At 33.4% G+C, this 23416-nt stretch overlaps 1 protein-coding gene across 1 annotated transcript in view; it reads right to left on the reverse strand.

Moving 5' to 3' along the window:
- Nucleotides 1-11398: 11398 nt before the first annotated feature.
- Nucleotides 11399-23416, reverse strand: part of LOC143253002 (uncharacterized) — a 44175-nt gene continuing 32157 nt past the window's right edge. Inside the window, 5 exon segments of the mRNA XM_076506029.1 lie at nucleotides 11399-15543; nucleotides 15724-16438; nucleotides 17699-17784; nucleotides 20920-21003; nucleotides 21895-22062. Coding sequence (XP_076362144.1) covers nucleotides 15319-15543; nucleotides 15724-16438; nucleotides 17699-17784; nucleotides 20920-21003; nucleotides 21895-22062 — 1278 coding nt within the window. The 3' untranslated portion in view covers nucleotides 11399-15318.

A 23416-nucleotide genomic window follows, 5' to 3' on the forward strand; every position in this document is an offset into this window, starting at 1 on the left:
GGTTATTAACCTATACACCTGGATAAAAAGCTTTGAAAATAGGTTACAAGGTAGAGTACTCTGTAATTAGATCGTATTGTTATATATATATAACAATACCAACTAGCTACTAAACAATCTACTTAATAACAAACTTGACTGACGTGTTACATATATATATGTATATATTTCAGAAACAGCTATTACCTAAATTAGCTAGTTGGTATTGTTATATTTATATATAACACACGTCAGTCAAGTTTGTTGTTAAATAGATTGTTCTGTAATTAGATGGTATTGTTTTATATATATAAAACACATATCAGTCAAGCTTGCTATTAGTAAATTTTTCTGTAATTAGATCCTATTGTTGTATATAACACATATCAGTCAAACTTGTTATTAAGTAGATTGTTCGGTAATTAGACCGTATTGTTATATGTGTATAAAACACACATCAGCCAAGCTTGTTATTAAATAGACTGTTCTGTAATTATATCCTATTGTTGTATTATATATATATAGCACACGTCAGTGAAGCTTGCCATTAAATAGATTGTTCTGTAATTAGATCGTATTGTTATATATATACATAACACACGTCAGTGAAACTTGCCATTAAATAGATTGTTCTGTAATTAGATCGTATTGTATTATATATATATCACATATCAGTCAAATTTGTTATTAAGTAAATTGTTTTGTAATTAGACCGTATTGTTATATATATAAAACACACGTCAGCTAAGCTTGTTATTAAATAGACTCTTCTGTAATTAGATGGTATTTATATATATATATATACATAAAACACACATCAGTCAAGCTTGTCATTAAGTAGATTGTTCTGTAATTAGACCGTATCGTTGTATATATATATATACATAAAACACACATCAGTCAAGCTTGTCATTAAGTAGATTGTTCTGTAATTAGATCGTATCGTTGTATATATATATATATATAAGGTACACAAAAGTTGAGCTCATTATTTCTGTAATCAGACCGTTGTTATGTATATAGGATACACAGCACTGAAACATTTTAGTTCAATAGTTAGATTTGTTTACCGTTTTGTTACAGGAGACGTGATATTTTGCACAAATAAGTTGGGTGTTCTATTGCTAATTTTATCTTCTTTCTGTGAAGTTTAATAATATTCTATTTCTCCCTTCATGTTCAGTTTGCTTTATGTATCCAGTAGTAATTATAGATTTGGAGGGTTAGTGTATTATTTCCTTTCCTTGGTTTTTCGTCAATGAATAGTTTCCCACAATTTTTAAGGTGTGCATAGTACCTTTTTTTTTTTCTTCTCAGTTTTAACATGAGGTTGTTATTTTTACCTTCCTTTCTGAAACTTTCCATTGGTTCAGAGGTAAGTCTGAAGGAATAAAACTGGATTTCGTTAGTGGTGGTGGGTTCAGGACAGAGAGTGTGCTGTGTAGTATCGTTCTTTAGTTTCGTTCACATTGTATCACTTTTTGTGGTGTGAAAAACAGCGTTCTTCGGTGTCCGGTATTAATTTTGTAGGTAAAAGGAACACCTTAACATTAAGATTGCCTTCACTTACCATTAATACAAACACACTTACCTATCACAGCAATGAAAGTTACATGGCCAGAGTCAAGGAACACCTGTCATCGACTCTTGAAAGAAATGTTTCAGTATTGGGTATCACGTCAGTGAATAGATTGACTATGGCAACAAAGGTACTTGAACATAAAGATGTTTCAAATTATAATGTAGATATAAATAGGTGATAAAATATTTCATTCACATATTCCACCGTTTTGATATGGCTTATTTCATCTTCAGCAGAATAATTATTTTTGTAAGATGATTTTCAGATTTTGCTGAAGATGAAATAACATATAAATAAAATGTTTTATTAACGGCTTTTATCTTTATTATTGAACTTCGGTTTCTCCATCATGAATCTGTTTCCAGTGTTATAACCAAAATGCAGACAACATAAACTGACGCCATCTTTCCTTTATTTAAAAGTATCAAGTGACAAACTCCGGAATCATACCATACGTTAGCTGCAAACACCCATTTCTAGAGAACAATTTGAACTCGGATATAAACAGTACCGACAACATCTGTCTAACCTAGAACCTGGAAAGTCGTTTCGTACATTTTTACATTTGGCTTGCTTAATCCATAAGAATAGTCAGAAAATAAGTTGAAAATAGAAACTCCAAAAATGCGACTTTGTTCACCTTTATCTTCAGCTTTTAACCCTGACAATGCAATATTTATTTTGAGTGATCTCCAACTTTAACACTGATAAAGTAATAATATTTAATCTGAGTGATCTCCAACTTTAACACTAATAAAGTAATAATATTATATCTGAGTGATTTCTAACTTTATCCCTGGTAAGGTCTTTTGTCAAAAACCCCAGTAAAACCAGCGCAAGCTGACCTGAAGACGCACTGTACTACCATTGTATATTGTCACACAAAAAAGGCAGCTGTTGCATGTTTCACTTTTATTAATCCGTTGTGAAATTTCACAACGTTTAAGTGTGTGTTTGTGTGTGTATATATATAAATAACAAAACAGGTTGTTTATGTTATATTGCATAGATTTATTATATGCAGACCAGTAAATGATGTGACAACTACAGACGATATAAAGTTGTACTGAAACCGCATATTTCAGAATTACATTTTGACGTTCGTAAGTAGTACGATGTCATAGAAAATTAATTGTTTTGAGAATAGTGTGTAACAGTCCATTCCAACAGAAAAGTATTAACACATTAAGATCATAAAGATGTGTTAAGATTGGAGACTTAACATTTCCAAGATGGGTTTGTTATTTGGAATTAAACACAAATCTACACAATAGACTATCTGTGCTCTGCTTACCATGGGTATCGAAACCTTATTTCTAACGTTATAAGTCAGCACTGGAGGCTCAAAGATGTGGATATTCTTGCGTTCTAAAACAAAAGACTAGTCGGAGAAAAACGTCATATTTCAGCTGTGGTTAGTTTTGTAAAAGATGAGAATCCACGAAGACAAAGGCCCTGTTACCAAGACGACGAAATATGTGGGATGACCTATTTCAGAGTTTTCCAAACGTTTGCCATCCACTTTCACGGGCCTGGCATGGCCAAGCGCGTAAGGCGTGCGATTCGTAATTCGCGGGTTTGCGCCCGCGTCGCACCAAACGTGCTCGCCCTTTCAGCAGTGGAGGCGTTATAATGTGTCAGTCAATCCTACTATTCGTTGGTAAAAGAGTAGCCCAAGAGTTGGCGGTGGGTGGTGATGACTAGTTGCCTTCCCTCTAGTCTTACACTGCTAAATTAGGGACGGCTAGCGCAGTTAGCCCTTGAGTAGCTTTGCACGAAATTAAAAACAACAAACAAATACTTCCTTGCGTCCTCTCTCTCTCTTTTAAAGTGAGGTAAGTGAGAACAAGATGTAAATCATAGATACACATCAAAATACTGTGTGTGATGTAGTAATTATTTATTAATATTTTAATTAATTAAAAAGTTTAGTTCAACAGTCTTGCGCTGTTGAGTATCTTAATCGCGCCACTGTCAATTTCATAAAAAGTTGGCAAATTTGTGCTGGAAAGTTAGTAATGAACAATAAATAATAACCGTCCACTTGTATGATTCTCTTGCAAACTTTAGTTAGAAACTGCTACTCAAGTTTGTTTGGTCTAACGAACACTTACGTATCGGCACGTGCTTTCTGCTTGTAGTTTTGCTGCTCTAAATGAGCCGCCTTTAATTCGAATGATAAAAATTAAACATGGTTTCACTTTCAGGTAAAGTTCTGGTAAAAGTTTATACCGTAACGTTTTGTATCGGAAAAATTTTGGTCAAAATTGAGTGTTTTTTTGTTGAATAACTTTGCACATGTGGTTTATAGTTGGGTCAAAGTTGACTTGTATTTGTAGGTTGTAAAGATCTGTCAGTGTATCAAATTTGAAAAAAAAATCTTAAATATAAGTATTTTTCTGTCAAAAAGAGCTCCTATACTTTCGGAGCGAGTTGAAATAAAGAAAGAAATTCAATCCAAATCGGAACTTTTAAATGTTCTGAATTTCTTAATAGATCACCTTGAAATTCGGTAAATGAAATGAAGGCCCAGTATATCACATTTACTAAAACTATGTGGCTGTTTGATCATCACAGTACAGCATAGAGAATTGATAAAATAGCTTTAATTGTCACCCATTTCTTAATACACAGCGTGTCCTACAGGTTGATTTGATTACATGACACACAACTGCATCATGTACGGTATCATGAATACATCCCTCAAATGAAAGGTTTATTATTGGAATATCAGAGACGTAAACAATTTAATGAATATCAGTGAGAATTTACTATTCTCACTGTTAAATATAAAAAAAATGTGATTTGTTTGTTTTTAAAATTGGCATAAAGCTACTCGAGGGCTCTCTGTGCTAGCCGTCCTTAATTTAGCAGTTTAAGGCTAGAGGGAAGGCAGCTAGCCATCATCACCCACCGCTAGTTCTTGGGCTACTCTTTTAACAATGAATAGTTGGATTGACCGTTACATTATAACGCCCTCACGGGCGAGCATGTTTGGTGCGACCGGGATTCGAACCCGCGACCCTCGGATTACGAGTCGAGCGCTTTAACCCACCTGGCCATGCCAGGCCGCGCAACGAAGTAAAGTTATTAAAGGTGAGAGTGGATGGCAAACGTTTGGAAAACTTTGAAATAGGTCATCTCACATATTCCACTATAATTCACCTGTTTTCGGGAGAAAACAATTTGAGAAATTTCAACCTCTTCTGGTATTACAACCTCTCTATTCCAGGCACCATTTTAATAACTCTTCCCTAAACTCTTTCCAACACCTCAATGTCTTTCCTAAAGTAAGGAACGCAAGATTGAACTCGTTACTCCAAATGTGGCCTAACCAGTGATTCATACAAAGAAATTATAACCTATTTAGACTTGTATTCAATATTTCTGTAGATACAACCTAAAATACTATTTTACCTACAACTAGCAACATTACATTTCTTTTATGGCTTAAAACGTTGTTCAGCAACTACAATAATATCCCTGTCTTTCATGACACTATTAAAGTTATTCTCATTCAAGTTATCCTTACAATTCAAGTTATGATAACCCAAATGCATTATCTTACATTTATCATAATTAAAACCCACCTGCATTTATTTGCCAAACTCACTAAATAATCTAAACCCTTTTTAAATCACCAGTGTCCTCTTCACAGCTGGTAACACTCAAGACCTTCATATCATCAGCAAATTTAAGTAATTTATTGACCACTCTTCATCTATGTCACTGATGTAAATCAAAAAGCATAAAGGTCCTAAGAATGAGTCCTGCGTTATTCCACTTGCAAAATTAATTCAGTTTGATTGAACTCCATTTATAACAACCCTCTGCTTTCTTACATCCAGCTATTCTACCCAATTTGTTAACTTATCCCCCACACCTACAAATATTTTTTTTAAATATCTGTTATGTGGCACTGTCTTAAATACTTTATGAAAATCCAGATACATCAAATCTACTCCCTTTCATTCATTTACATAAACAGTAACCTTCTCAAAGAACATGAAAATATTTATAAGGCAATTTTTTTTCTAAATGAAATCATGTTAATTATCCATTTAATTTCTGAACTTTATTTAATGACTTTGTAAAGCGTCTTTTACTGGAGTTTTCAAAACTTTCCCTACAACTGATAAAAGACTAATGGGTCTATAATTACTGGGACAATTTTGATTATCTTCCTTGAAACTTCTCTGGGATCTGCCCATTTTTCAAGGAAGCAACGTCAGCACAAGAACTATTCGTTGGGAGCTTCATGAAATGGGTTTCCATGGCCGAGCAGCCATACACAAGCCTGAGATCACTATGCGCAACGCTAAGCAACCGCTGGAGTGATGTAAAGCACACCGCCATTGAACTCTGAAGCAGTCGAAACGCGTTCTTTGGAGTGATGAATCACGCTTCACTATCTGGCTGTCTGACGGACGAATCTGAGTTTCGTGGATGCCAGGAGAACGCTACCTACCTGAATGCATAGTGCCAACTGTAAAGCTTTGTCGAGGAGGAATAATGCTCTGGGGCAGTTTTTCATGATTTAGGCTAGGCTCTTTAGATCCAGTGAAGAGAAATCTTAATGCTACAGCACACAATGACATTCAAGAGAATTATGTGCTTCCAACTTTGAAACAACAGTTTGAGGAAGGCTCTTTTTGCTCAGCATGACAAGGCTCCTGTGCACACAGAGAGATCCATAAAGACATGGTTTGCCGAGGTTGGTGTGGAAGAGCTTGACTCGCCTGTACAGAGCCTTGACCTCAACCCTATCGAACACCTTTGGGATGAATTGTAACCCCATATGCGAGCCAGGCCTTCTAGCCCTACCTCACTAATGCTCTTCTAGCTGAATATGAGCGAATCACTGCAGCCATGTTCCAAAATCTGGTGAAAAGCCTACCCACAAGAGTGGCGGCTGTTATATCAGCTAAGTGGGACCAACTCTATATTAATGCCCATGATTTTGGAATGACATGTTCGACAAGCACATATGGGAGTGATGATCGGGTGTCAACAATCTTTTGGCTATGTAGTGTATGTTTAAGTTGAATATTTAGAAATTTATCTTTAATAATTTTCCACATGTGATCAATATTTTCATACAATGCAGCTACCCTATTCACAACAGTTTATTCTTACCGAATTCCATCAAATGTTTCTTGAAATTTCTAGCCAAAATAACATTATTCCGTATTCAGTAAAACATTGAACTTAACAGATCAACCCAGACGTTCTCAATTTTCTCCTTCTCAATTACTTCTATATTAGAAGCTAACGGCATATCTAAAATATGATTATTCCGTATTCAGTAAAACATTGAACTTAACAGATCAACCCAGACGTTCTCAATTTTCTCCTCAATAACTTCTATATTAGAAGCTAACGGCATATCTAAAATATGATTATTCCGTATTTAGTAAAACATTGAACTTAACAGATCAACCCAGACGTTCTCAATTTTCTCCTCAATAACTTCTATATTAGAAGCTAACGGCATATCTAAAATATGATTATTCCGTATTTAGTAAAACATTGAACTTAACAGATCAACCCAGACGTTCTCAATTTTCTCCTTCTCAATTACTTCTATATTAGAAGCTAACGACATATCTAAAATATGATTATTCCGTATTCAGTAAAACATTGAACTTAACAGATCAACCCAGACGTTCTCAATTTTCTCCTTCTCAATTACTTCTATATTAGAAGCTAACGACATATCTAAAATATGATTATTCCGTATTTAGTAAAACATTGAACTTAACAGATCAACCCAGACGTTCTCAATTTTCTCCTTCTCAATTACTTCTATATTAGAAGCTAACGACATATCTAAAATATGATTATTCCGTATTCAGTAAAACATTGAACTTAACAGATCAACCCAGACGTTCTCAATTTTCTCCTTCTCAATTACTTCTATATTAGAAGCTAACGGCATATCTAAAATATGATTATTCCGTATTCAGTAAAACATTGAACTTAACAGATCAACCCAGACGTTCTCAATTTTCTCCTCAATAACTTCTATATTAGAAGCTAACGGCATATCTAAAATATGGTTATTCCGTATTTAGTAAAACATTGAACTTAACAGATCAACCCAGACGTTCTCAATTTTCTCCTTCTCAATAACTTCTATATTAGAAGCTAACGGCATATCTAAAATATGGTTATTCCGTATTTAGTAAAACATTGAACTTAACAGATCAACCCAGACGTTCTCAATTTTCTCCTTCTCAATAACTTCTGTATTAGAAGCTAACGGCATATCTAAAATATGATTATTCCGTATTCAGTAAAACATTGAACTTAACAGATCAATCTAAATGTTCTCAATTTTCTTTTTCTCAACATCTATAATATTAGAAGTTAACAATATATCTAAAATAGCATTAGTAATTCTTAAGTAAAACATTCAACCTAACAAATTAACCCAGATGTTCCCAAACTTCCACCTTCTCATTCTCTTCTGTATAAGAAGATATCATTATTCCGTGTTTAGCAAAACACTGAACGTAACAGATCAACCCAGATGTTCCCAAACTTCCACCATCTCAACCACTTCTGTATTACAAGTTTAAAATATATGTAAAATAGCATTTTCTGGCCGTATTCAGTAAAACATTTAACCCAACAGATCAAACCAGATGTTCCCAAACTTCCACCTTATCAACTGTTTCTATATTGGAAGTAAAAAATATACCTAAAATATAATTACTGCCTGCCCAGTTAAATATTGAGCACAACAGATAAACTAGTATGTTCCCAAACTCCACCTTCTCACCATTTCTATATTAGGCGTTAACAATATATAAAATATCATTATTCCGTGTCCAGTTAAATATTGATCCCAACAGATCAACCCAGATGTTCCTAAATTTCCACCTGCTCACCATTTCTGTATTAGATGTTAACAATATATATAATATATTGCTATTCAGTATTCAGTAAAATATTGAAGTTAACAATATATCTAACTTACCATTTTTCCGTGTTCGGTAAAAAATTTTACGCAACAGATCAACCCCGATGTTCCCAAACTTCCCCCTTCTCAACTACATCTGTATTAAAAGTTAACAATATATCTAAAATATCATTATTCATTATTGAGTAAAACATTGAATCTAACAGATCAAACCAGATGTTCTCACACTTCCATCTTCTCAACCACTTCTATAATAGAAGATATGAATATATCTAAAATATCGTTATTTTTTGAGTAAAGTACTGAACGTAATTGATCAACCCAGATGCTCCCAAATTTCCGCCTTCTCAACCATTTCAAAACAACAACAAATCAACTAAGAGGGTACAAAGCTTCCACCTTTTCAAGTTCTTCTACATTAGAAGTTAAAATATATCTAAAATATCATTATTCATTATTGAGTAAAACACTGAACCTGAAACGTCAACCCATACGTTACCAAACTTCCACCTTCACAATCACGTCTATATTAGAAGTCTATATTAGATATATATTATATATCTAAAATATCATTTTTTATTGAGTACAACATTAAATCTAACAGATCGACCCAGATGACCCCAACAATATGACAATATATATAAATATGATTATTCCGTGTCCAGTTAAACATTGAACCTAACAGATCAATCCAGATGTTCCCAAACTTCCACCTTCTCACCATTTCTATATGAGATGTTAACAATATATTTCAAACATTATTATTCCGTATTCAGTAAAACATTAAACCTAACAGATCAACCCTGATGTTCCAAAACTTCCACCTTCTGAACGACTTCTGTATTGGAAGTTAACAATATATCTAAAATATAATTATTCAGTAAAATATAGAAAATAACATATTAAACTAGATTTTCTTAAACTTCAACCTTTTCAACCACTACTATATTAGAAGTTAAGAATTTAATTTAACAGATCAACACAGATGTTCCCAAATTTCTGCGTTTTCAACCATATATCTAAAATAGCCTTATTCATTATTCAATGAAACATTGAGCCTAACAGATCAACCCAGATGTTCTCAAACTTCCACCTTCTCAACCACTTCTCTATTACAAGATTAAAATATATGTAAAATAGCAATTTTCTGGCCTATTCAGTAAAACATTTAACTCAAAAGATCAACCCAGATGTTCCCAAACTTCCACCTTCTCACCATTTCTATATTAGATGTTAGCAATATATCTCAAACATTTTTATTCCGTATTTAGTAAAATACTGAACCAAACAGATCAACCATGATGCTTTTCAACTTCCATCTTCTCAACCACTCTGTATTAGAAGTTAACAATATATCTAAAATATCATTATTCATTATTGAGCAAAATATTGATTCTAACAGACCAACTAAGATGATCCCCATCTTTTACTTTCTTAACCGCTTCTGAACAAGAAGTTAACAATATATGTAAAATATTGGTATTCCGTATTGAGTAAAAAATTAAACCTTACAGATCATCCCAGATGTTCCCAAACTTCCACATTATCAACCGTTTCTATATTAGAAGACAACAATATACCTAAAATATTATTATTCCCTGCCCAGTTAAATATTGAATGCAACTTATAAACCCTTTTGCTCCGAAATTTCGTCCTTTTCAGCATTTCTATACTAGATGTTAACAATATATATAATACATATTATTATTCAATGTTCATTAAAATATTGAACCTAACAGATACACCCAGATGTTCACAAACTTCCACCTTTTTAAACATTTCTATATTACAAGTTAAGATTATATCTAAAATAGCATTGTTTCTAGTAAGTTCATTGATTAATTGATTAAAAAAACCATCCTAAGTGGTTTCCAAGAATATTTTTTCCTCCTTATTTGACCCTAGCATTTCCCAATTGATATGTTTGAAATTAAAAACTCCCATAATTATTTTGAACTTCAACAGGATATAATTCACCTTTTATAAACAAATTCAGTCTATCCTCTTTCTTTAACACTCTATCCTTATTAAGTATCGTACAACCCGTGTTTCAATAATTCACAACATTTAAGGTTATAATGTTATGATGGGTTTCTTCTTCATGAAAATCAATATAACTGATGTATTCATTTCTTATATGAAAGAGAATTAAATTGTTTATTTTTCAAAAGGTACTAAAATTATTATTATTATTGTGGTAAGTCTTTTTGGAGAAGTGTAATTTAAAGGAAGGCTATGCTGTGTAGGATATTTTTAAATGATGGAAACAATGTAATAACCCTCTTGCTTGAACAGCCAATTATTTTGTTGCTTCTTTGTTTGATAATACGTCTATATCAAGAGTGTAACGTTTTGGCATGTTGTTAATTTTGTTTTTTTATTTGTACTTTTAGTATAGTCAGTTAGTAACAAATGGTTTAGTTTTAAAAGATTATTTCATTTTGACATTTAAAAGTTAAACATTTTTATAATGTAGTTTGTTTTCTTAAAACATGGTTATGTTATGGTGAGTTTTATAAGTTATTAATAAAATGTTTATTTAAAGGCATGATTTATTTCTGATAATATAATTTTACTATGGTAATATGGTTTCCCAAAAGATTTTTAATGTACTTTTAAAAATGACTACTCTATGATAAGAAAACATATTCCACTATATCATATTGAGGTTTTGTAATGTTTTTTTTTTCTAAATTCTTAAAGTTTATTTAGCTTAAAATTTATTTAATAGTGAGGCATTACAGTCATTTGGTTAAATATTGTTATATACAGGCTGTCGATTTCACTGGAAGTTATGATTATGTTATTGTGAGTGAAAATATTTACGTAAAACTGTGAAGGAACTGAAGTGTCAAAATTATTATAACATATGGCGTGAATTCCTCATCTCAATAAATAATAAAATGTTCATATTCCATAAAGGATTTTATTGCTCAAGTAATCCCAATAAAATTTTATTTTATACATATATGATTTTATATTTGTGGGCTTTAAACATTATAAGATGTAAATAAACTTTCTTCAGAGGGAAACAAAACATCTAATATATTTTACATTTCTACACAAAGATTTCTTTTTAATAAACAAGGAAAAAATTGTGTTAAACACAAGATATTTCTAACTTGTTGGTAACAAAATAACAGGATTAAATCATTTACCAAACAAATTAATTGGCATGAATTACCTACATTAAGAATTAATCCAGTTATAGACATGTTCAAGGTAAATTGTTGTCTGGTTTGGAATTAACCAGCTGTGATCACTAGCTGTGATCTGCCCACCACGGGTATCAAAATCGGTTTCTACCATTGTGTATCTGCGGATATATCGCTGTGCCAGTGGAGGGTCGGGTAAATTGTTACAACAGACGAGAATTTTCAACATTTAACCCTAAGAGTGAATCTAGTGCTTGACACATGCATGGTGAATTGTTACTAGGGATTATAAGAAATAAATTAACTTTTCTTTGACATCAGATAAAATATTGTTTCTTTTAGAAAAGCAAGTATTGCCTTGCTCGTAGATACCAGATTTATTGCTGTGCACATGTGGACGAAGTGTAATATTCTTGACGTGGAGATCATGCACATCGATGTTATATATATTACCATGCACAGATAAATCAGGTATACTTACTGTCTTGCAAATAGGGATCAAGCACTGTCTACCCCCCAAATGGGAATCAGGTATATTGACCTACACATATGGATTAGTTAAATGTCGTACGTTTTCAATATTAAATATAAATAAGACCCTACATATGAACATCTGGTGAACAAATATTAAACTGAACGTAAAAGTTTACAAGGACATATTAACCTGAAGACACACGGTGCCAAATGTAATATTCTCAATTCTATCTAATATAAAGATAAGTTTTGCACTGTATATAAGCACCTAGTAAACGTTTACAAGGACATAACCTGAAGACACACAGTACCAAATGTAATATTCTCAATTCTATATAATATAAAGGTGAGTGAGAATTGCACTGTATATAAGAAGCACCTGGTAAAAGTTTAAGAAGATACAAGAAGGTTCACATGTTTCTACTTACGTATAAAAGTAAATAACGTTTATTTTGGGTTCAAAACCTTCACATACTTTATATATGTAAAAACGGCTCGTTTGTGAACCTGACAATGACCGAAGAAGGTCCAAACGTTGTTCGCTCCTTTACGTTAAAATTTTTTCTTAACCCAAACGAACCGTTTTTACGTATATATATATATATTTTCTCTACAAGTTGGTTTTATCGACATCACTGATTATCACTTCACATACCTTGTCAAGGCGAATTTCAAGTAATCAAAATAACGTTTCTACATTTATTTATTTAGTCTAAAAGTTATTTTTGTTTGAAAGTTCAATTCTGCTATTTCGTAAGGAGAAACATTATTTTTAATTACACGTGGCGCCAGTGCATTATATGCGCGTGTGGCGTATCCATAACGTCTAATCTGCACCTTGAGAATGGAGAAAATTAAAGTTCTCCGTTACAGGAAACAGAGGCAAAACTGGAAAATCGTGACCCTTGCAGTTCTACATGCACACAGGATAAAAATTTCGCGAAGTTGAGGGTTGCACATCGCGCAATAAAATGTTTTTCCAGTATCAGGTAAGCAAGAGTTCCGTTATGGTATGATATCAATCTGAAGACACGCGATACCAAATGTAAAGCCTACAAACGAGAACTGATTAGTCAGTATCAGACATATTATTTGGTATCATAATTTTTTGACACCAATTTAAGTCGATGGGGCCAACTGAAAAATTACGGACGTTTACATTTTGTCCATAGAAGGCGTTGTTGTCCATAGAAAGTAAGAAATATAAAATTATTTATTTATTGTCACTTTCATTGACAGTATTGGTTAGAACGTTTAACGTACCTAATTTTATTAATTTTTAATTTCTTTACTGTAATTTTATTATGCAGTTGATTTCGTAATAGTATCTTAATACATATGTATTTAAAACTAACTTAAATATTCTAAGCAAGTCGAATCTCTGTAGAAGCTATTGGGACTACGAACAAAATGTCGATAACAACTAGTGGACCAGTTAATGAAACAATACATTTTAATTCTTATAATTAAGAATGAATACTCATTACGAGGCTGATATGTAGTTGTTCTTTAAGTAGTTAACTTTTTTTGATCGGAAATTAATACTAACATATATAACATGTGACGCCTATTCTATCATTCAATCTACTCCTTGTCACTAAGTTATTGCGGTTTAGGGGTATTCAAACCCTCGGAAGTAATCTTGGCCAAGGGTAAATCGTGAGTGTAATATTAGGTTGCATATATTGGTGCAGTGTATATAACATTTGTGGTGATTCGAGATGTATATTTTCTCACATAACAAGAACTTTGACTACTCCTAATACCCACAGTCCAACATCCTTTTGTCTCATTGGCGTCATTGCTATAACAACAGTTTCTCTACGTCAACATCCTCTCAACTTCTATCATGAGTACAATATGAAGATACTTTTCTGTTAAACATCTGTTCTAAAAACTCGTAACTGTGAATTTTACACTATGTTAAATGTTGACGAAATTCTATATTTTAAATGTAATACTAAAAAAACTATAATGAATGTTTTTTTTATAAAAATAATAGTCTAAAATGATTAACTTCCTTTTTCTTATTGTTTTATTTCTTTCTATGGAACGATGCTCTATCTGTAAAATGTGCAAATATTTTGACCTCATTCGCCTGAATTTGGAATAAAAATGTTTTGTTCGATATATTTCAAATGATATAAATGCTATTTCTTCATACCGACTTCTTGTAAATACTCTTGTTAGCTTTCTTTCACAGAAAAACAAAACATCACTTACATATGACACGAAACATTGACGGTATGTCGGTAAAAGTCTACCAATTTTATAGCAAGACTAAGTGCTGACCAACACATCAGTAGTAAGTAAAGTAAGGGTTGGCCAATGTAAATATACCATATAAACGGTTTTCAGTTATAAATTAAGACTTTACTATCACATCAGTTTATAGTAAAACGTAATAAGTTTTAAAACAGAATGTGGTAAGGTTAGAACTGTTGAAGTGACAGGAATTTCAACTGGAGAAATAAATGTTTTTGAATAGTTTATAATGAATAATGAATTGTAGACATTTTTGCAACTAGAATGTCCTTATAATTTAATGTACAACCGAATTATACGAAAATAAATACGAATAAGCAAAAAATTAAAGAAATTAGTAGCTTTGTTACTTATTTTAAGTCAGAGGGTAAAACTCTGGGTTGTAAAGAAGGTAATTACACTTAGTTTTAATATACAGTTCTTGGCAGAAAACTAGTTGTTATTATTCAAGATTCGTGGTTTCCTATTACAAAGTTAATGTAACAATCCCGTTGACAAGCCAAACAGATCGCACTACAAAGTTTGTATAACAATTCCGTTGACTAGCCAAACAGATCGCACTAAAAGGTTTATATAACAATTCCGTTGACAGGCCAAACAGATCGCATTACAAAGTTTATATTACAATTTTGTCGGAAATTCAAACAGAGCATAAAATAAGTTTAAGAATTTTATAGGCAACATACAGGTAGTTCAATCAGATTATAAAACAATGGTTGTTTATCAGTTCTGTAGGAATCCCTAAAAGATTGTACAATAACTAATTCTATATGCAGATATTTTGATTAAAACCTGATATAACTGCTTACGGCCCTTGAAACGCTTATTATAAGGTTGTTTTCTCCATGAAGATTTACTTTGGATTTCTTATGACGGTCTTTCCAAACCAGGGTCTACTGATGTCGAGACTCTGGATGATTACATCGGTGATTCTCCTTCTAGACAGCTGTTTCTGAAAATGGTGGTTGCTTTGAGACTCCACTTCGGTTCTCTGTGTCAGACAAGGAAGACTCTTTAGACAAACGGCTACGCGTCTGTGGAGTTGGATTCTTGTTCGAATCTGCTTCTATAGGTGGTGCTTTATCTATTGACTTAGAACGTATAGTTTTTTCTGAAACTCTACTTGTTGAACTGCCTCTGGCTGATAAAGTTGGTGTTCCTTTCTAAATATAAAAACAAGTTTCAGTAATTTAATAAAGTAATTATTATGGTAAATATAATGATCAAAGTAATTCACTACAGGTGTTTACACAACGAAATGTAATAAACTGCAAAAAGTGGAAACAGAATTTTTTTGTTCTAAGCGGAACCTTAGATATAGTTGTAATATAAAGGTTACCCACCTTGTGGGTGCTTTCGCTTTCTAGCTTCTGAACCCGTTCGGGGACCAAATCCTTAGGTGTCTCACGGTCTGACTGTGAGCGGTCAATGCTGCTAGAACGGCTCAGTGGTTTCTTCAATACCTTGGATATTCTCGACCGCAGACTCTTCTCCTTTTCTTGTTTTTCAGGTTGAATCACGGAGCCGAGTTCAGCTTGATCTACGGACTCGGTCGTGCTAGTGTGTTCGATACTCTTGGACCTGGTGAGTTTCTTCAATTTTTCCTTCAGTCCTTTTTTTGGTTTAAGAGCCGGCGATGGCTCGAAGCTTCCGGTAGTACTTCCTTCTCTAGAGGAACTAACTGAAGGTTGCTTGTTGTGGGAAAGTCGAGGTAGGGTCAGACTCTTGGAATCTATGCTGGTCTCTCCAAGAGAGGAATCGGATTCGTAGTCGATACTTCGGCTTTGGGATAACCTCAGACTCAGTTGACTACCAGACGGTGTAGTAACGTTACTTTCTTCTCCAGACTGCCATATTTTTCGAGAATCCCAGGAACTTAAAGTCTGATCTAAAGACAGACTTTTCTTGTTTAGAGATTTTTGTCTAGGAGGAGCTCGAAGAAGTATAGTCGATAGAGCAGCAGGGTGGTCGGAGACTTTCTGAGGATTGCGCCATCTAGTGCTGGGAGCTGGAGATCCTTGCAAAGATAACTTGTCGAACTCAGAAGCTGAAATCGCCCTAAAATAGTATTTATTTTATGTTTGAGATCACACTATCACCTAAGAAATTATATATATAACTTGAAGTTAATAATATATCTCAGCTAGTTAAGACACTCAACTCGTAATCTGAGGTTGCGGGTTCGAATCCCCTTCACACCAAACATGCTCCCCCTTAGAGGCTTGAGGGCGTTATAATGTGACAGTCAATCCCACTATTCGTTGGTAAGAGAGTAGCCTAAGAGTTGGCGGTGGGTGGTGATGACTAGTTGCCTTCCTTCTAGTTTTACATTACAAAATTAGGGACGGCTAGTGCAGATAGCCCTCGTGTAGCTTTGCGCGAAATTCAGAAATAAACTAATACTATATCTTTCAAGTAATAAGGTGGAAAATAATTAGAAAATTTACAAAACTGAAAAGTATTCAGGACTTCATACACATTTCGTAGATTTATTAAAATATATTAAAAGACTAAAAAGTTAAACACGTAAGTTGAACGTATTATTTGAAATATTCTTAGAGATAGTACAGAAAGCTGCAAAAAGACCTATCGCTAATTTTATACTGATAAGTCACACAACTAGTCAACAGCATCTCCGTCAACTCTTATGTTCTCTTAGTAAATGTGTAGATTTTTACCGTTCTTTTATAACGCATCGGCAACTCTAAAGTACGAGTTTTGCGGTAACGTGATGTAAATAAAAAAATATTTCATTTACAGTTTGGTAACGTTACACCACAGCATCCTTTAATTACTGTAAACCAAGATACTGTGATGTATACATTTTCGTATCTCTTCAACATACGCCCTCCGATGGGATAGTGGTACATTTTCGGATTTATAATACTAAAATCAGGGTTTCGATTTCCTTTAGTAAAAATAACAGATCGCCCATGTGACTTTGCTATATGAAAACATACACTCTTCAACACGCTAATATTAGAAAGTATGTTTTTACAATTACTGTTAAAATGGAGCTTTCAGAGACGACTTGGAACAGAAATACGATTTTATATAAACACTCAACATAAAAACTGAACAACAACAGTACGTTAAATAATTATGTACGGTTTGGCACAAACACTCCATAACTATAATATATTAGATAATTATATACGGTTTGGTGTAAAGACTGAACAACTACAGTACGTTAGATAATTATGTACGGTTTTGTATAAAGATTCAACAAATACGATATATTATATAATTATGTACGGTTGTATATAAAGACTCAACAACAATAGTACGGGGATATTTATGTACGGTTTTCTGGCCTACCTTCGGAAGGATATTGTTCTTTTCACCCGATCTTCTTCGGGGAAAGAAGTAGAAAGCTGACGAACTTCTTCTCCCAAGTGTTTCACCTGAAATTATTTAACCCAAGATTAATTGCTATTTTCTTATAATAAAATAACATACATAACGTGTACCTTAAGTAAAAGGTGTAAAGGTTTAACAGCTATTCATTAGAACGGTGTTTCGGGTCCCTTAGATACGCGAAACAGCATGTAGATTACTTGTAAAACATTTAGAAGATATTGCTTTGTTGTTGATGTGGTAGATACTGCTGTCTGACAATAACCTTGTCATCATAGAAAGCTTACATAAGAGAAGTAATAATATTTAGCCACATATCTTGACTTAGTATCTAGACTTGTCAGGTTTGTGAACGAAAGGAATTTCTGTGATTCCAGTTTAGGGATTTGGCTGGAAATTTACCAACTGTTGGCATGTAATACTTTGTCGTCTTAAATTCTGGATTATTATGTTGTTAACAATGTTCACAGATATACTCAACTTTATTACAATGGCTGTTTAGGTTAAAGGATTCTCTTTCGTAATTATAACTAAGGGATCATTGCCCCAGGTTGACTTGGTGTGTAATTTCGGAGCCATTTCCTGCTATAAAAGTTATTCCACGAGAAACATTCACTGCCCCCTTTCGAAAAGTTGTCCTTTGATTCTACGCCGTTAAGGCATATCGACGTATGAATATCTGTTTCAAAGGTATTGATATATATTCCCATTCATAAGATTTATGATGGCGACATAGCAGTAATCAGTGGACTGAAATTGTTAATTACCGTTAAATATATAGATGTTAATATATCCATGTAGTTCATAGACACCCTCTACCCAATAACAGCAAATTATAAAGTTTGATTCAATCTAAATCGTGATTACTTATAAAGCTTTTAGAATCAGTGTTTGAAGTGATGTTTAAAGTTCTAAATACAAGTAGCAGCACGTAGATATGTGATTACTTATAAAGCTTTTAGAATCAGTGTTTCAATTTATGTTTAATGTTCTAAATACAAGAAGCAGCACATAGATACGTGATTACTTAAAGCTTTTAGAATTAGTGTCTCAGTTGGTTGGTTAGTTTGGTGTTTCATGGCACAAAGCAGCTAGGCTATCTGCGCCAAATATCCGGTAAAAAGGTAAAGTTAAAGTAAATTTAGTAAAATTCATGAAAGGAAATTAAGGGAAAACAAAACAAAGTTAAATAAACAGCATAAACAGCATTAAAAGCAATGTTTACATCTAGTCTACAGTGGTAAGAGAAAAACTACAGTAATACAAGTTATAAATGACTTTCTGTAGTATAACTGTAATTATCATAACTCGCCAGGAAGAATAACATGTAAGTACAAAACCACCGTTAGTCACCTGAAGTTGACCTTTCAAGTCCTGGTTTTGAGATATTTGACATTACGCCATTTTTTAAATTTCAAATCGAACTAGATGGTCTTTGATTCTTAAAAGGGAATCACATTAAAAAAGGTCTAATGTATAAATTAAAAAACTTAAATGGCATTAAAATGAGGAATGGCCTTTAAAAAACTAAAAACATTTCTAAGGTGGACAGTGTCACCATCACCAATAACACTGTCTAACGTTACGGATAAACCTTGGGACACAACATGCTTAAAATGGTGTCATCGTTGAGAGTTAAAAAGACGGCAAGACAGTAAAATGTAGCTTATTGTGATTTGAGTGTCACACAGACAACATATTGGTGCATCAGTTCCAGATAAAAGAAAACGATGAGTTAAAAGACTGTGACCAGTGCGTAGTCTAGTTAGAACAACTTCCTCCTTCCGATTCTTACGGTAACAAGACGGCCAAACTCCAATATGGGGTTTTATTTGGCAAAGCTTTTTTTCACGTTGGCCCGGAGCCGAGCCTTGAATACAGGACCATAGTCCATGTATGGAACAGGCACAGCAGTGAGAGTGCCAGAGCAGATAGATTTAGCTGTGGTGTCGGCGGGCTTGTTCCCGCGAATACCAACGTGGCCCAGTATCCAGCAAAAACTGGATAGAAGTAGATGTTAAAGAAAAATGGGCCTGTCAGTTTTGAATATCGGCGAGAGCCGAGTGTGAACTAATGTGAAGCGGTTCCAGGGCCAGTAGAGAACTATGCGAGTCAGTATAAATAGTGCAGTTTGAATAATGCTTAGCTTTCTTGTGATGCAGGGCAAGAGAAATGGCGTACAGTTCAGTAGTGAACACAGAAACTGTAGGGGGGATACTGCACACAACCACCGAACCATGACAAACCATGGCAGAGCCCACACATTCACCTGATTTCGAACCATCTGTGTAAATAGGAATGGAAGGATGGTTCCAAAGATGTTCAGCAAATAGCAGACAATATTTCCAATCTGGAGTGTATACTTTTCTCAGATGACTTAAAGATAGGTCATATTTGGGGAATGTAAGAAGCCATGGTGGGATGGGCTGACCAGTGGATACAGCAATGTTATCCAAGGACAGACCCAATTCATCTAACTGCACCTGGATACGAAGGCCAAAAGGAGCAATGGCAGACCGTCTGGTCTGAAAAAGCATGGCCCATCGAGGAAGGAAAACACATCCCCAGGTGAGATGCTTTAGTAACGAACGAAGTTTTGAAGCATATAGTAAAGACAGTTGCAAATGGCAGAGGTACAGAGAAGGTTCGTGAGACTCTATGTATGAGCTCTGAACTGGGGAAGTGTGGAAAGCCCCAGTGCAGAGCTAAAGTTTTTGATGATAAATGGGGTCCAGTATCTTTAAGGCCAAGGTCCTGGTAGAGCCATAGACCAGTGATCCATAGTCGAGTTTCGATTGAATAAGAGCACGATGTATCTTTAGCATAGAACATTGATCTGCTCCCCAAGTGGTGGAGGAGAGGACATAGAGGATGTTTAGTGCTCTTGTACATTTGACCCATAGCTGCTTGTTCTAAATACAAGTAGAAGCACGTAGATAACGTGATTACTTATAAAGCTTTTAGAATCAGTGTTTTAAGGGATGTTTAATGTTCTAAATACAACTAGCAGCACGTAGAAACGTGATTACTTATAAAGCTTTTAGAATCAGTGTCTAAACTGATGTCTAATGTTCTAAATACAAAAGCAGCACGTAGATATGTGATTTCTTTATTTTAACGTAACTTGTCTACTGTTTCCCTCATGTCTCACGTACATAAGTGATTTCTTTATCTTAACATACCTTTTCTACTGTTTTTCTCATGTCTTCTACAGTAGCTTCTGTGGATTTTTCTTCCTTTTCTAACATGTTGTTCAAACTTTCAACCTGAAAACTCAGTTAATTAGAATGTTAATTGAAATCTTTACACGAAGATAGTTGCAAATAACAAGCACAATCACTTGTTTAAAAGTCATCTGAAGATAACACAGACGATATCTTTAATAATTAAATGTATTTCTCTATTTTTTTACAAATGATTTTATCTGATAATATGATTTAGGTCTGTACAGAGTCATTCTGGTGTTAAATTTGTTTCGATGCTTCTTAGAAGTGGTTGGCGTCATGAAATGTCGTATGTAATAACCGGTGTGCTATTTTTTTTGCTTCACTTATTACTAAGCATATAATGGAAACAATAATAGTCACATAAGCCTAGGAAATTGAAGATAGTGTAGGAAACGAACGATTCATTACAGGAAAACTGAACAATCAGCGTTTCACAGTATAACGTTTTTGGATGTAAGTATTTAAAAGCAGCTGTTTAGAGAACTACGTACGAGGGTGGTTTCTCAGACTCAATACCTACATTTACATATCGTGATACATTTTTCACAATAAAAATAGGGCATATATGTCTTTAGTCAATGGGACATCTAGGAATAATAATTATTATATTTTAAAGTCAACAAATACACATTCAGTTATCTATTGCGTGGAAACCTGATAAAACATTATATTTGGTTTCAATTTTTAACACAGACGAGAAACATTAAAATTTACAAAACATGGAATAAGCGAAAACAAGTTTTAAAAAACAAAGAAATATCGTGCAAATGAAATCATTTGTTATATATTTTTTTACAATTCAATAAGGACTGAGCTGTTCTTCTTTTCTATACTATTTTTTTCGTTTGTCCAGTATTTAATATAAAACGCAACTATTGGCTTTAATCTCAGAAACATTCGGCTGAAAAGAAATGACAAATTTTCACTTACTTCCTTCAAGAGGTTCGAAACCTTGCTTTGAATGTTCTGAACAACAATACATTTCTTACGCCATTCTTCTCTTTCTCTCTCCAACATTTGTTTGTCGTTGTACAGTTTTGCGCTAGCTGCTCTAAATTTAGCGTTTGAATCTCTGAGTTCAACCAAATCAGCCTGAAGCTAGGAATATATATATATATATATTATACACACACACAGAATAAAGTATCACACTCTTTTACCAAACAAGCCAGGAGCTAGGGATATATATATATATAAATATACAGAATACACTATCACATTGTTATACAAAATCAGCCTGAAGCTAAGAATATATATATCTATAGAGAATAAACTATCACGTTGTTTCACCAAACAAACAAGCCAGGAGCTCGGGATATATATATATATACAGAATACAATATCATACTGTTTTACCAAATTAGCCTGGAGCAAGGAATATCTATACATACAGAATACACTATCACATTATTTTACCAAATCAACCTGAAGCTAAGAATATATATATCTATACAGAATAAACTATCACGCTGTTTTACCAAATCAGCCTAAAGCTAAAATTATATATATATATACAGAATACACTATCATACTGTTTTACCAAATCAGCCTGGACCAAGGAATATATATATAAATACAGAATACCTTATCACACAATTTTTCCAAATCAGATTGCAGCTAGGAATATATATATATATAAAACATTATAACACTATTTTACCAAGTCAGCCTGAAGCCAGAAATATATATATATACAGAATACATTATCACACTATTTTACCAAGTCAGCCTGAAGATAACACAGGCGATATCTTTATTAATTAATATGTATTTCTCTATTTTTTTACAAATAATTTATCTCATAATATGATTTAGGTCTTTACAGAGTCATTCTGGTGTTAAATACAAGTAGAAGCACGTAGATAACGTGATCACTTATAAAGCTTTTAGAATCAGTGTTTCAAGTGATGTTTAATGTTCTAAATACAAGTAGCAGCAAATCAGCCTCAAGGTAGGAATAAATATATATAGTGAATACACTTTCATACTATTTTACCAAATCAGCTTGGAGGTAGGACATAGATATATATATTGAATACACTATCGTAATGTTTTCCCAAATCAGCCTGAAGCTAGGATTATTTATATATATACGGAATACTCTATCATACTGTTTTACCAAATTAGCCTGGAGCTAGGAATTTATATAAATATAGATATATACAGAATAGATAATCACACTGTTTTACCAAGTCAGCCTGAAGCGAGAAGTATATATACAGAATACACTATCATACTTTTTTACCAAATCAGTCTAATCCAGGAATATATATATATATATACACATACACAAATTACACTATAATATTGTTTTATCAAATCAGCCTGGAGCTAGGAATATATATATATACAGAATACACTATCATGCTGTTTTACCAAATGAGCCTTGAGTTTTTAGTATATATATATATATGTAGAGAATACACTATCATACTGTTTTACCAAATCAACC

This window comes from Tachypleus tridentatus, chromosome 6 (assembly GCF_004210375.1).
Source record: "Tachypleus tridentatus isolate NWPU-2018 chromosome 6, ASM421037v1, whole genome shotgun sequence".
Classification (NCBI taxonomy): domain Eukaryota; kingdom Metazoa; phylum Arthropoda; class Merostomata; order Xiphosura; family Limulidae; genus Tachypleus; species Tachypleus tridentatus.